General features: G+C 44.5%; 1 protein-coding gene across 5 annotated transcripts in view; it reads right to left on the bottom strand.

Moving 5' to 3' along the window:
• The window catches only part of TNS3 (tensin 3), a 437,135-nt gene that overhangs the window by 136,208 nt on the left and 286,569 nt on the right, over positions 1 to 14,358 (bottom strand). For all 5 annotated transcript variants that reach the window (XM_032796818.2, XM_032796815.2, XM_075062606.1 and 2 more), the window contains 2 exons: positions 3,558 to 3,623; positions 895 to 999 (listed from right to left, as the gene is read on the bottom strand). In XM_032796818.2, the coding sequence (XP_032652709.1) occupies positions 895 to 999; positions 3,558 to 3,623 (171 nt within the window). The remainder of the gene's footprint in view (positions 1 to 894; positions 1,000 to 3,557; positions 3,624 to 14,358) is intronic.

Genomic DNA, 14,358 nt, shown 5'->3' on the forward strand with positions numbered 1-14,358 from the left:
AGGAGCCAGCTAGGAAAGCTGGGGTGTGGAGATCAAGTCTGCTAGAGGAAAGCCTCAGCAGGGACAGGACTAAGGGCTCATCTATACTACTGTGTGGGGTCAATCAAAGATACACAACTTCAGCTACGTGAATAGTGTAGCTGAAGTCAACATACTTAGATCTACTTACCACGGTGTCTTCACTGTGGTAAGTCAACAGCTGATGCTCTCCCGTTGACTCTGCTTGCACTTCTCGTTCTGGTGGAGTACCAGAGTTGACGGGAGAGCACTCAGTGGTTGATTTATTGTGTCTATACTAGATGCAATAAATCGACCTCCGCTGGATCGATCACTGCCTGCCGATCCGGCGGGTAGTATAGACAAGCCCTCAGAGATGTACCAAGAGTTGTAGGCCAGCTTGAAGGCTGGGTGGGAGTTTGTGTGATTCCTTGTGAACTTTGACCCCAAGTTTTCTCAACACATGAAAGCCTATGTTGAAAGTGTTAGAGAGCTCAAGAGAGGGAAACTGAGTCAACAGCAACCCTGCCACCCCCAGGCCTAGCAGGTGAGTAGTGCTGCTATACAACAATTAATACAAAAACCCTTTCTAGCCCACATCTACCCACCATCTAATTCATACCAACTAGCTCTCTCACACCCAAATGTGCCACTCCTCACAAAGCAAGAATCCTATCCACTTCTATAACCATTAGATCTTTCTTCCCTCTACAGCCACACTGCCACTGTGGCTAGATGGAGAGGGACATAACAGTCAACAACTCCCTCAATGGTATAATTGCACTGGTTCATGTAAGGGAGCTCTACTTCCTCCCCTTAGTAAGTATTTTATAGTTGCTAACAGTTTAATATTGGTCTGTTATGATAGAACCCTGGGGACAAGCTTGCTCTCCTCACCTTCTCCATCAGGGCTCATGTTTTCATAGGAATCCCAGCGGATCAGTGGATCTGAGGTATTGTAGTCAACTATCACTCCATGGTCATTCTTCAGATGTTCACATCCTGAAAAAGTAAAGTCTTGGTCAGAGACAAAGTGGAGGAGTACTCCTGCTTTCATCTGTATCTACACATACACCCATCGCTGACAATGTGCTGCTTTAGTGAATGCATTAACCCCATCTTCAGAAGTGTGGGAAGAAATGCCAGGGAAGGACAGATCAACAGCCACAGTGAAATAGACTATGGAAACTAAGATTATATTAACATTTCAATACAGTAGGAACAAACAGAAAGTTTAACTGGAGCCTTTGACTACAGAGTAGCCCTGCCTTAATAGCACATCCACACTCTCCCCCCGCCCCCTCCTGAATGAGAGAGTATGCATCTTTCTGTAGCCATGTATGACCAAAGCTGAAATGTCATCTCAGAATGATACCACAAGCATGTCCATTGTCAGTTAGCAGTTCAGCTATTGCACAAAGAAGAAATGATGTAAGGTCATGTTTATTGTTGGGGTCACTATCATATCAGAGAAAGTTTATTTAGTAGTTTTATTAAATACAAATGGTGTATGTAAATGACAACAGTGCTCCAATGAAAACAAAATAACAGCTCAAAGGCAAAGTTGACTTCTCAATCTTAAACTTGGCAGTTTTTCTCCAGGCTAGCAGATGTGCTGCTGTTCCCATACACTAACATTATACTGAAGTCAATGGAAAGAAAGATTTGCCTGGTGCATTTGGCCTCAGAGAAAGTGTCCTCTGCCAGACATATATGGAATTGTCAACAGTAGCCAAGGAGTTAACTCACACATTTGTTTCACCCTTAATATTTGAAAATTATAGCAATGAGGGATTTAGCTGTGGTCCAGTGCCATGAACACAAGATAGGAGCATCAAGAACTCCTGACTTCAATCTGGGTTCTTATGCTGACTTAATCCATGACAATAAGCAAGTCAACTTGCTACTTCAGTTTCCCACCTGGAATAGGGGAGGACAATCCTTATGTACCTACCCTACAGTGGCGTTCTAAGGGGCATTTAATTAATATTTGTAAAATGCTTCACAGATTCAAAGTGTTATATAAATGCTATTATTATGCCCACTTTTCAAACATAGGTATCTAAAGTTAGGAGACTAAAAGTCTGCATTTAGGCACCTAAGTAACTATTTATAGACACGTAAGTACTGATTTAGGTCCTGATCCTGAGGGCACAATAAACAGCAGGGCTCTGTGTTGAGCGCCACAGTCCAGCCACGTTCTCACAATACGGGACTGGGGCTTTAGGTGCCTACACAGATATTTAGGTGTCCACATGCAGATTTAGGTTTCTAATGTTTGCCATGTGAGTTTGACAAGTGGGCCTTCTACTATTAAACTGTAGGAAGGGCTGGAATTTTCCATTTTAAAAATAATTTCTCAAATACTGAGAAACTGTAAAATTAGTCTCTTCAAAAATAAGGCAATGAGACTTTTTCCCTTATCCCTTTTCGCACTCCGATAACTAAGCTGTAAAATAAGTTCCAACTCCGAGCACCTGCTGAAAATACAAATCTGATTCATCCTCGAGGATACCAGAAAAAACAGAAGTAATAATGAACAGATTTTGAGCCTTTTTCAGACTGACAGACTGGCTACTCTTCATGCAAACCAGGAACTTTGCCATCCAGGAAAAGCATAGATTAAGCTTGAGAAGCTATTAAAATTGAATTTTCTTATAAGGATTCTCAGCAGGCAAAAGTAGAACCATGCGCTGGACTGCACAGAAGCCAGCTTTTTACTGGCTGCTACTACTCCTAGTCTCCAAGCAATTAGACTGGTGAAAAATGCAAGGGAGAGATTTCCAGGACACAGTATATGTAACGCTACAGAAAAGATTATTTATGGCACATGGAAAGAACTATGTTTTGAAAAACTCTTTTTCATCATCTCAGACAGAATCAATATTTACCTTTGGAAAAGCAATAAAAGGATGGTAGGAATAAACTGTTCACAAACTCTATGATATAATTTTTTCATTTTGGATATGGGAAGTTCCATATTATTATTACCACAACCCTAGATTATAATGTATTTGAGGAAGAGTACAGAGTATAACTTGCGAGCCAGCTTCAGACCTGGTATAAACACAATTCTATTTGGTTACAGGTCTGAAATTGGTCCAAAGTTTGTCACTTGTTTAAATGAGTTCATGTATGGCACCTGAGATAACAATGAATAATACCTGTAGCATTTTATGTAGACCACTGCTTAGATTAGGGTTTTGAAGGAATTACTTTCCTTCAAATAGTGTTATTTTAAATACTGGGCAGTATGTGATTTTATAGCATTGTGGTCACTTAATCTATGTATGTCATAGGTATCTGTAGAATTGTATACTATATATGTTATCTAATAGTTAACAGCAACCACTCCAATATACTTTTGTAGTCAAATTCTGATCACAGTTACACTAATGTAAATTCAGAATAATTTTATTAAGTTCTTGTATTCCAAGGTAAACTACATTCCACACTTTCTGCACTACAGCCTTCTGGAATGAAATTTAATTTTCTATCTGCACTTCAAATCTGTCAGCTTCCAAAATAAACAGAAATCATTCTACATATTGAATGCTTACCTTGGATTTTCTCTGGGGTTCCTGAAAAAACCAATTCAATCTTCCCATAATCAGGGAAGCGGTCATCTGAAAACACAACAAAATATCTCAGCAAGTTTATTTCCCAGGGAATAGTAGCAAAAGAAGTCACAAATCAAGATTTTACAGTAGAATAAATACGTGTGTATTTGCTCTTTCCCCAACTGCCTTCTAAAACAGCAAAATTCTCCCCTCCCCCCATATTCTCAGTAAAAGACCACAAAAGCAGAAGTCAGAGGGTACGTCTACTCTACGGGATTATTCCGATTTTACATAAACTGGTTTTGTAAAACAGATTGTATAAAGTCGAGTGCACGCGGCCACAATAGGCACATTAATTCGGCAGTGTGCGTCCATGGTCCAAGGATAGTGTCGATTTCTGGAGCATTGCACTGTGGGTAGCTATTCCGTAGCTATCTCATAGTTCCCGCAGTCTCCCTCGCCCCTTGGAATTCTGGGTTGAGATCCCAGTGCCTGATGGGGCAAAAATCATTGTCGCGGGTGGTTCTGGGTACAGCCTCACCCCTCCCTCTGAGAAAGCAGCAGACAACCGTTTCGCGCCTTTTTTCCTGGGTGAACTGTGCAGACACCATAGCACGGCAAGCATGGACCCTGCTCAGATCAATACCGCAATCGTGAACGTTGTAAACACCTTGTACATTCAAATCTGCTAGTGAAAGTGTTCTCAGAATGAACAATATGGGTACTATAAGGTGGCGTGCATACTGGCTGGATAACCATCTCAGAGAGTAGTTATTAATGGCTCCCAATCCTGCTGGAAAGGTTAAAAGGGGGTTCTTGCAGGGTCTGTTCTGGGACCGGCTCTGCTTCAATATCTTTCATCAAACGACTTTAGATTGTTGCATAGGAAAGTACGCTTATTTAAGTTGCGGGAACAATTACCAAACTGGGAGGATTTGCAACTCTTTTGGAGGGACAGGATCAAATTTCCAAAATGATCTGACAAATGGAGAATGGTTTGAGATAAACCGGTGAAGTTCAACTAAGACAAATTGCCAAAGTGCTTCCACTTTAGGAAGGACAATCAGTTCACACATACAGAATGGAAGAGACGTGTAGGAAGGGGTATGGCAGAAAGAGATCAGGGGTTCATAGTGTGACCGCAAGCTATATATGAGTCAACAGTGTGATAATTGTTGCAAAAAAGCAAACGTGATCTGGATGCATTAACAGATGTTGTGTTAAACAAGGACACGAGAAGTCATTCTTCCCACTACTGTGCCACTGGTTTGGCCTAACTGGAGTATGTGTTTCGTTCTGGCACCGCATTTCAAGAAAGTTGGAGAAATTGGAGAGGGTCCAGAGCGAAGAGCAAGAATGATTAAGGTCTAGAGGGCTATGAGCTATGAAGGAAGGCTGAAAGAATTGGGTTTATTAGTTTGGAAAAGAGAAGACTGAGAGGGACGTATAGCAGTTTTCAGGTATCTAAAAGGGTGTCATCAGGAGGCGAGAAAACTTGTTCACCTTAGCCTCTAGTAGAAAGAAGCAAGTGGCTTAAACTGCAGCAAGGGAGATTTAGGTTGGACATTAGGAAAAAGTTCCTAACTGTCAGGGTGGTTGGACACTGTAATAAACTGCCAGGGAGGTTGTGGAATCTCCATCTTGGAGATATTTAAGAGTAGTTAGACAATGTCTATCGGGATGCGTCTAGACAGTATTTGTCCTGCCATGAGGCAGGGGACGGACTCGGTGGACCTCTCTAAGTCCCTTCCAGTCCTAGAGTCTAGATCTTATGAATCTATATGCTGAGTCATCATCTGAGACTGCTATACATGAATATGTGGCAGGAATGAGGATAAAACAGAGAACAGGACACACAATTCTCCCCAAGGGGTTTAATCACAAATTAATTAACACATTTTTAATTGGAGCATCATCAGCATAGAAGCATGCCCTCGGCGATAGGGCCAAAGCATTGAAGGGGCATTAAGACGTTAGGCATACTGGCACACAAATACCTTGCAATGCTGACTATGAAAATCCCATGATGAGATTGTCTGTTCGTCACTTTCTGGTGACATGAATAAGAAGGGGGCACATTGTCTCTCCATAATGTAAACAAACTGTTTGTCTATATCATTTGGTTGACTCAAGAGAGGACTGAGACCCTATAGGACAGTGGGCTCCGCCGGCGGGGGGGGCCTCTGTGAATTCAGCGCAGTGAGTCCTGTCTGGGACCCTCCGGCCCCGAAGACCCATGCGGGGCCCCCGCCGCTGAATCAGGGCGCCCGGGGGGGGGGAGCAGAGTGGCAATTTGCCCCGGCCCTGCGTGGGTCTCCACAAAGTTTTTCGGGGGCCTTGGAGTGTGGGTCCTTCACTTCGCTCTGGGGTTCCCCGGAAAAAACTCTCGGCCGGGCCTCGGGCTCCCGGGACCTTCTTCGCACTCCGAAGAGCAGCCCCACCCGCTGAAGGAAACCACAGGGCTCCCTGATCCTCTGGGTGGCCCTGTTGCTGAATTACCGCCGAAGCTGGACAGCCGCCAAATACCAGGGTCCCACTTCGCAGTAATCAGTGCAGGGGAGTTCTTCCGCCGCCGAGACCTGGAGTGGAAAATTCTCCGAGGCCGGGCCCCGCTGAGTTTTCTGGGCTCCCTCAGAGCGAGTGAGGCCCTTGCTCCAGGGGCCGAAAAACTCTCGTGGGAGCCCCTGCCGGGGCCTGGGGCAAATTGCACAATACTTTTCCCCCCACCTCCCCGGGCAGGCCCACCGTGGACTGGTGGACTGGGCTGTAGTCTCTATAAGTTTTGAGCGATTGTTCTTGTTCATGGTGATGCAGTATTAGATACAAAAAAAACACCCGTACTTATTGTAAGTTTGTTTCACGATAAAGAGATTGAGCTAGTCCAGGCTACTTGGGTATGAGTGTGAAATTGACCACAGAATAATTTATTTCTTTTGTTTTTATTCATTTTTTACAGCTTCGCGAATATCCTGTAATAATTAAAAATGTATATTTGTACACTTTTGTATTTCTGTGTTTGTAATTGAAATTTAATATATTTGAAAGTGGTAGAATTAAACATCCAATAATAGGAATATTTCCAATTCATACTTCTATTGGTCCTATTAGCCAGAATCGCAAAGGTTACGAAAGCTGGCCAATTAATCGTGATTTATTTATATGAGCAGTATATGAGTTAGAGTTTAACTTGCGCGAGCTTAATCTCGTGCAAAGAGCCTTATATATCGCCATTGTTGGATCTCTAGCAGTCTAAATACGCGTACTTTTGCCTCCGTGAGGGGATTTTCTTCTACAGGTTAAGCCAATAGTGCAAACACAATAGGCCAAGTTTTCAAAAGGGCTCAGAGCATTGGTCTCTAAGTCTTGGGGACTTCTCAAATCAATTGTGTAATAATGGCGCGCTCCAGTGAGTATTCTGTCCCACAGTGTACTCGTGGAGCAGATGGTACTGAAATCCCAATCGCCTGATTTCCATTTAGACGTGGAATAGACAGGTTGTGTGGAAGATAGTCTGGACAGCTTCGGAGTGTGTGCTAATAGCACATAACATGGATCAAACGCTTCTCTCTCTTCGCTGGGTATTTGATGTAGACTCTCAATGATTAAAACGATCGTGACGCGAAATGCGCTGTAATTATGGGTCGACGCAGCTGCCAAAAGCTGCTTCTCTGAAACCTATACATTGGTGCAGGCACTAGCCCACTGTCAGCTCACTATTTGCGAGTGGGAATGATCCTAGAGTCGGAACAAGCGGACAGCCTTAAGTGCATGGAAAGGATACTAGTGACTCGCGCTGCATGGCCAGATTAAGGGGGAAAAGCCCCACGAATTTGAATTTCTGCCTGTTGTGGCCGGTGGGGTTAACAGCGGAGCGCTACTGATTGCGAGGGCCCCTAGCTATCCATCAGCCCATACTTCCCAGCACCCATCCCTTGTTCCTTAGTATTCTCGCTTTTTCCCTCCACCAGGCACGCATTAGCACCATGCAACAACAGCATGCCCGCAGCGAAAGCGCGTCGCCGCTTCTTACATAGCACTGAACTGTCGCCGCCCCCACCTTCTCGATACCTACACTTATTGGACTACCCCCGCAGAAACTTCAGCTTACGCCTCTGCCTAACCCCCAGAAACCTCTGCTAGATGGAAATTTCCCGAGGGAGATTTGGTTTTTTTTTTTTTTTCCGGTCCACATGGTATTCCGGAGGCGGCCCCCCCCTGCTCCCTTCTTCACTCCAACACCCCAAACCAGCTTCCTTTTAACTTCCCCTAAAACTCATGCAACAATCCCTGAACTACCTATCTGCCACTCCAACAGTGCCTTCAAAATTGCCTACATCGTAGGCCAGCCTATTCTGGCGCAAGCACTCCACATTACGAGCCCTCAAGTCTACCCAGCCCGCCCTAAGCTATATCCCTCTTTGGCCAGCCTTACTCCTTAAGCACAAGACATTACTCTGCTTCCAGTTTTATTCAACTTATTCTCAGTGGCAAGGTCCAACCATAACTCCCTTAGTAGCCCCATCCTTCAGTAGTTAGCTCTCCACCTATCTCGAATAGCAGTGCGCCATGATTATTGTGCAGACTTCATTGTTCCATTAGCGCACATTGATATGTCCGGGGTATCTTCGTCCTCCAGTTATGGCATGGGAATTTAATGGGTGTCAGATAAGAATTATGATACAAAGTATATGCATTCTGATTAATGTGGTTAATTTCTGCCAAGACCAATAGGCGGATAGGATATCACAGATGGAGCTACAAAACTTGGTAGCTATTAATATCTGTTCAGTATTGTGTGCTACGATGCACACAGATAATCTAAGTAGATCTCTAATAGGCAAACCCGGCAGAGTGGAATGGCAGCGGAAGGATGTGCGTTACGCATTAGGTTAGGTATGTTTCCTCGCAGACCATCTGGCACCAGGACTCCATCTGTGCCTGACCGGGCTAGCAGAGTCACTTTCATCCTGCGTCTTGTTCGCTCCATGCTATTCCTACTCCTCATCTTCTAGATAGCATAGATTGACCGATTAGTGGGCGAGATGAACCTTAATTCGATTAATTTTGTGAACGTGGCCAGAGAACCTCAGACAGAAGTGCAGGAAGTTATGTGCATACCTCACTATCAATTTTTAAGGGCTCAGAACTTACTCGCGATAGGTGTGCGAAGGCGCTAGTATGTTATGGGGTACTTGTTCCATCGGGAATATGCATTAGGGCATAGGATGACTAATAGCCGCTAAGACCGCAAAATAGGGAACACAGCAATAACCCCTCAGCGGCCTATAAGGTAATCGCTGTAAATCGGCGTGACGGAGCCTACAGTGGAACGATCTCTAAATCCCAGAAGCCCTGTAATGAGCTATAATTGTCAACCCCTGTCATACGTGTTAGCAAAACACAGTGACAATGAGCACAAGTTTGTGATACCAGTCCTCTGCTCGATAGGGTGACTAGAGTGGCATTGGGTCAAGTCTGGTGTTAAACCATAACCTGTTTAGTTCGCATTGTGTGGTGTTCTTTTCCTGTCTTTTGTATTTCTATAAGTGACCTGAACACTGTGTTTATATGAAAAACACACAGCCCAACGACACGTCTCCTCTATGTCTATCCATAACTTGATTTGTCTCTCTGTTATTTCTAGTTTTGTCTTACTGACCTGATAGAAGATTGTCGAGATTCGAAATGGAAGCCGCAGCATACTCGCAGTATCATTTGGAATAAGTTTGCGACTTGTTTGGGGATTGGAGGGTAATCCTCCAGATTCTCATGAAAGCGCTACTTGGGCTGCTGTTCTCCATAGCTTTGTGTGCGTGAAGGTTGGGCAAAAGCAAGCCATTTCCGAGTCCACCAATGGATAATCAGTGGAACATGACCACGGCCATGATTGTGCAAAGTAAATTGAAGTCCATTAGTATGAACAAAAGCCTAGTAGGATATTGCCGGGTGACATTGCTTGGGCTTCAAGACATCTGTTTCTTATCTGCGCGTTTATACTCGGAAGTGATATTTGGTTGTTGACTGGTTTGAACGTTTCAAAGGAATTATTTATGCGGATGTTGAGCGAGGACCTTGCCATTAACCTGAATGGGCTGTTGCTGGTGCCTAAAGTTCCTTCTTGCAGTCAAGCGGGGGAGGAGGAGCGGCAATAGCGCTGAGCTTTCTCGGGCGCAGGGATTCCGCTTACCAGCCGGGTGGGGAGGGAAGGATTTAAGTAAGGTTGAATGCAAGGGATCTTCATTAACCAGCTCTTATGCGGGGTTTAGGGAGTGCATAGTATTCCCACAGTCATTGGCGTGGAGGGTGGCTCTTGTCGGCTGCTGTAACAGGAAAAGAAGCATCATTAACTGACGGGGCATTTATGTTAAGGTATTTGGGAAGGAGGACGGTATTTAATGATAGGCTTTGCAGAGCCGAAACTGACCATTTAGGAAAATGATTTTCAATGTGTGCCCAATTGCCGCTCGGCTATGACGCTGAAGAGGCTCGGCCCACTGGCGTGATCTCTGAGGTGAGAACGCTGCATTATTACCGAAGCGCACATGGTCGACTCCATCAATTATTAGATTGCATATTTGCGACCTAATGTAGTTAGAACACATGTGCTATGTAAGGTGAATAGTTGCTTTGTTTCACTGTCTGATAGGAGTTTTTAACCATTTGTTCTGTATATGTTTAATTACAATATATTGAATATTACATAAGTCCCCCTGTTTCATTTTCCCTTCCCTCATGTGCAGCTGCACATTTTCAGCTTCCTTTATTCCATTCCCTTACCATAAAACGCGCTCCTGCCTCCTCATACCTCATATGGGTGGAGGAAAGAAGACGCAAGACGAAATGTCTCGGAATCTGGATGGACCCCGCCATATGAAAGCCGCTTCATCTGAATGAGGAAGGCACACCCTCCCGTTCAATCTACAGAAAGATTGCCCATGACTGCTGAGGAACTGAGGCACAGACGAGGTATGAGGATTGGGAGGTGTAGAGTTAATTTCGAAATATTTTACAAATTCGTCCCACCGAGTGAGAGGTGAGTGACGCTTGGACAAGGGAACGATTTACACACAAAAGACAGGTGTATGCGGAACGATTCAGGCCCAATTGAATGTTGTAGGGTTGATGGCATCTTCCAGGATTTGCGAGAATCAAAACCTGCTCGTCTGTGTGAGATGTGGTTTAGTTGGTTGCAACGTTTTTGAATTCAGCTGGGGTCTGGCTGCATACTAATTGTGCCCTTCACTGCATGCCTAATTCCATACCGGACTGTTATTGTTGTGTGTTCTTTGCACTATGAGGCTCAAGTAGACCGTTGTCCGCAGATGATGTTGTCTGGGTCCGCATCTCGTCGCTGGCAGCCCTGTGTATAACACCTCCCCATCTCCTGCCTCCCAATCAGTTTTCCTCTTAGAGTCTTCTCACCCCAGACGGTTAGCATATCCTGCTCCAGGCTGTTATGTCTTGGTGGGGATAAGACTTTCCGGTGGCCAACGCCCAATAGCAATACCGCTCATAACTACTCCCTTTTGCAATCCGCATGCTGCCTTGTCTCATATTCCAATATTTGCTATGTAACATCCTTTACATTTGACTTAATGGTGTTTTAGGGCCTTTTCTCCTCTTCCCCTCCCAAACCCACCCGGGAACCTTGCTTTTGTCAGTTCTCGTCTCCTCTTATCACATCTACTTTTTTTTTTATAAATGACCAGATCCACTTTCTAAATAAAGGACGCAACCTTTTTACAAATTAGTGACTGTTATTTCGACTTTAACAGCTGTTTAATCCGAAGGGTGGGATATTGGTGGTTAGCTATGCAGGGAAAAAGCGTTTAATCTCGGTACAACAGAATGTGAGTGGGGGAGTTCTGGATTCATCACGTAGGGAACCAACTCAACTCACCAGTTGTACCACGCTACCAGGTCACTCTATGAAACTCGTTTTATCACAAAGCTTCTTGTGAATTTGGCGCTACCTAGCTAAAGAATGGTGGGTGTGCTCTTTTCTAATCGCATGCCGGTTGGTCTGGACTGACGTTATTCAGCCGGCCGGTTAATCTCCATTCAGCGTTGGGGTGGATTTGCCTAGCGGCCTCTGCCGATTGCCTGCTGCCAGTATTTATTGATCTGCACTATTTACTTTCCACGCATAGTTATGATTGTGGTCTAGGCCACCTAACTCTCTCTTTTTCTTCCTCTCGTGGTAATTTCAAGGGAGATGGAGATATTGTATACATTCTCGTGCAGTCTATGCTGAACTGGGACCTGCAAAGCCAGGCAAGGAGGAGGATTGACTACGGCACCGCAGCGACCGAGAGTGATGAGACATGGACACAGAATTCTCTCAACCATGGGCCCCTGCGCTTTGGAGATCCTGCTGGTAATGGGGCAGGTTTCTAGCCATTTGGAACGGCAGATTTTGGGCGCCCGGGAAACAAGAACAGATTGCGTGGGACTGCAAGTTTTCCAAGTTGTGGGACGATGTTGGCAAGTTGGGGCCTTTTGCGGGAAAAACTTTCGCATGCAATAAGGGGCATTCCATGGTTACTTTGAGACTTACTTTCCCCTGGCCCTTGAAACGCCCAGAATTACCAAGATGAGAGCAACCCTCACAGTGAGAAAGCGAGTTGGCAATAGGCCCTCTGTTAAGCTTGCAACGCCAAGACAGCTACCGGTCAGTCAGGAATCAATTTGGGAGTGGGAAAAATCTTACTGTGGGGGCTGCTGTGTGATGCAAAGCCAAAGCAATCATTTTAAACTGCTGCTACGGAAAGGTGGTGATTCGGGAACGGTGCAGGTCATAGTGGGAATGACTTTGCTGCAATGGGATTTTCCCTAAACTGTGGGGGGTGATAGATGGAACCCATATCCCTATCTTTGGCACCTGAGCACCAGGGCACCAGTATGTAAACTGCATTGGCGTAACTTTTCAATGGTGCTTTGCAGCACTGGTGGATCACAAGGGACATTTCACCAACATCCACAGGGATTGGCCGGGAAGCCGGTTTCATGACACTCACGTTTTCAGGAACACTTACTTCTGTTTAACGGCTGCCAGCAAGGGAATTACTTCCCAGACCAGAAAATAACGGTGGGGATGTTGAAATCCAGTAGTTATCCTGGGGACCCAGCCCTACCCTTGATGCCATGGCTTATAAGCCATACCACAGGCAGCCCGCGACAGTATCAGGCTCGCAGGTTCAACTACAGTTGAGCAAGTGCAGAATGGTGGTAGAATGTTGCATTTGGCCTTGTTTTAAAGTGTGCGCTGGCGCACATTCTACTTGCTCATACCTCAGCCAAACCAATGTCCGTTTGTTATTGCTGCTTTGTCTGTGTGCTCCACATTCCTTGTGGAAGTAAGAAGCGGGAGACATTTTATTGGAGGTGAGTGATGAGGCTGAGGCAAATCACCGGCCGCTGATAAACGTGCAGCCAGACTAATCCGGCGAATTTAGTAACGGTAGCACACAGCGACGGCGTGCGCATCAGACGAAGCTTTTTGAGTAAGGAGTTTGTCTGATCATGGAACCAGTACGTGTAACTGTTGTGTTTGTTCCTGCTTGAGTGGAGTAAGCCCCCTGCCCCCGATTGATCTGCATGTCCACATGATGAACGCACACAACCTTCACTTAACCCTTTCGCAGTTACGCAATGCTTGTTTAATGCGACAATTACCAAAGTATCACGTATTGTAAGAAATAATCATCTGTGTTCTTTATTAAGAAAGTCTTATAAATAAGTAGGGAGGAGAACTGACAAGCTACTCCGGGTGGGGTGTTGGGATTGGAAGTATAGGAGTTGAGAATGAAGGCCCTTAAAAACATTTCAATTTAATGACACGCCTTTTTTGTTGTCTTCCATGGGTTATTCACTGATGAAGTGGACGTGTTCATCAGTCTTCCCCCATGCAGCTTACACTTTCTTGCTTTTATTAATACATTTTAACATTCTTTATTTTATCGGTTGTTACACATGTCTTCAGCCTTCACTCTTTACCCATCTTCTCTTCTTAATTTCACATACTTCTTATTATCATTTATCACGCACAACAAATAAAGTGCAAAAGGATAATCAAAAAAATAAATAATCATATAACCCACCAAGCGCAAAAAATTAGTAACAAAACAATTATATTACTATAGATGCTAGAATTTATCTAAAATTTACCTGCTATGTTAAATTCCACTCCTGTTTGAATTGCTTGTAATTGTATTATATGCCGTATTGATTAAGGTAAAACTTTGTGGAAAAAATGAAAATAAAAAAATTTAAAAAAGGTAAAAGCTGGAGCGGAAGACGATACCAGTTCAGAGCAGTACCCATAAAAAATAAACAGAGCGTGATAATGAATGCAAAGCGTTACCACAAAGAAATATGAATTTGCTTCTTTGGTTTTCTGGTAGGCTTGTCTGAGCTCCTTAACTTTCACTCTGCACTGCACTGAGTCCCTGGTGTGGCCTTTCTCTATCATAGCCTTGGAAATTTTTTCAAATATTTTTAGATTTCGTCTTTTGGAACGGAGTTCTGTTAGCACAGAATCCTCTTTCCATATAGCGATCAGATCCAGTACCTCCCGTGCGGTCCATGCTGGAGCTCTTTTTCGATTCTCAGGAGACTGCATTGTTACCTGCGCTGATGAGCTCTGCATGGTCACCTGTGCTGATCAGAGCTCCACGCTGGCCAAACAGGAAATGAAATTCAAAAGTTCGTGGGGCTTTTCCTGTATATCTGGCCAGTGCATCTGAGTTCAGATTGCTGTCCAGAGCAATCACAGTGATGCACTGTGGGATACCGCCCGGAG

The sequence above is a fragment of the Chelonoidis abingdonii genome, chromosome 2 (genome assembly GCF_003597395.2).
Source record: "Chelonoidis abingdonii isolate Lonesome George chromosome 2, CheloAbing_2.0, whole genome shotgun sequence".
NCBI classification, from domain to species: Eukaryota; Metazoa; Chordata; order Testudines; family Testudinidae; genus Chelonoidis; species Chelonoidis abingdonii.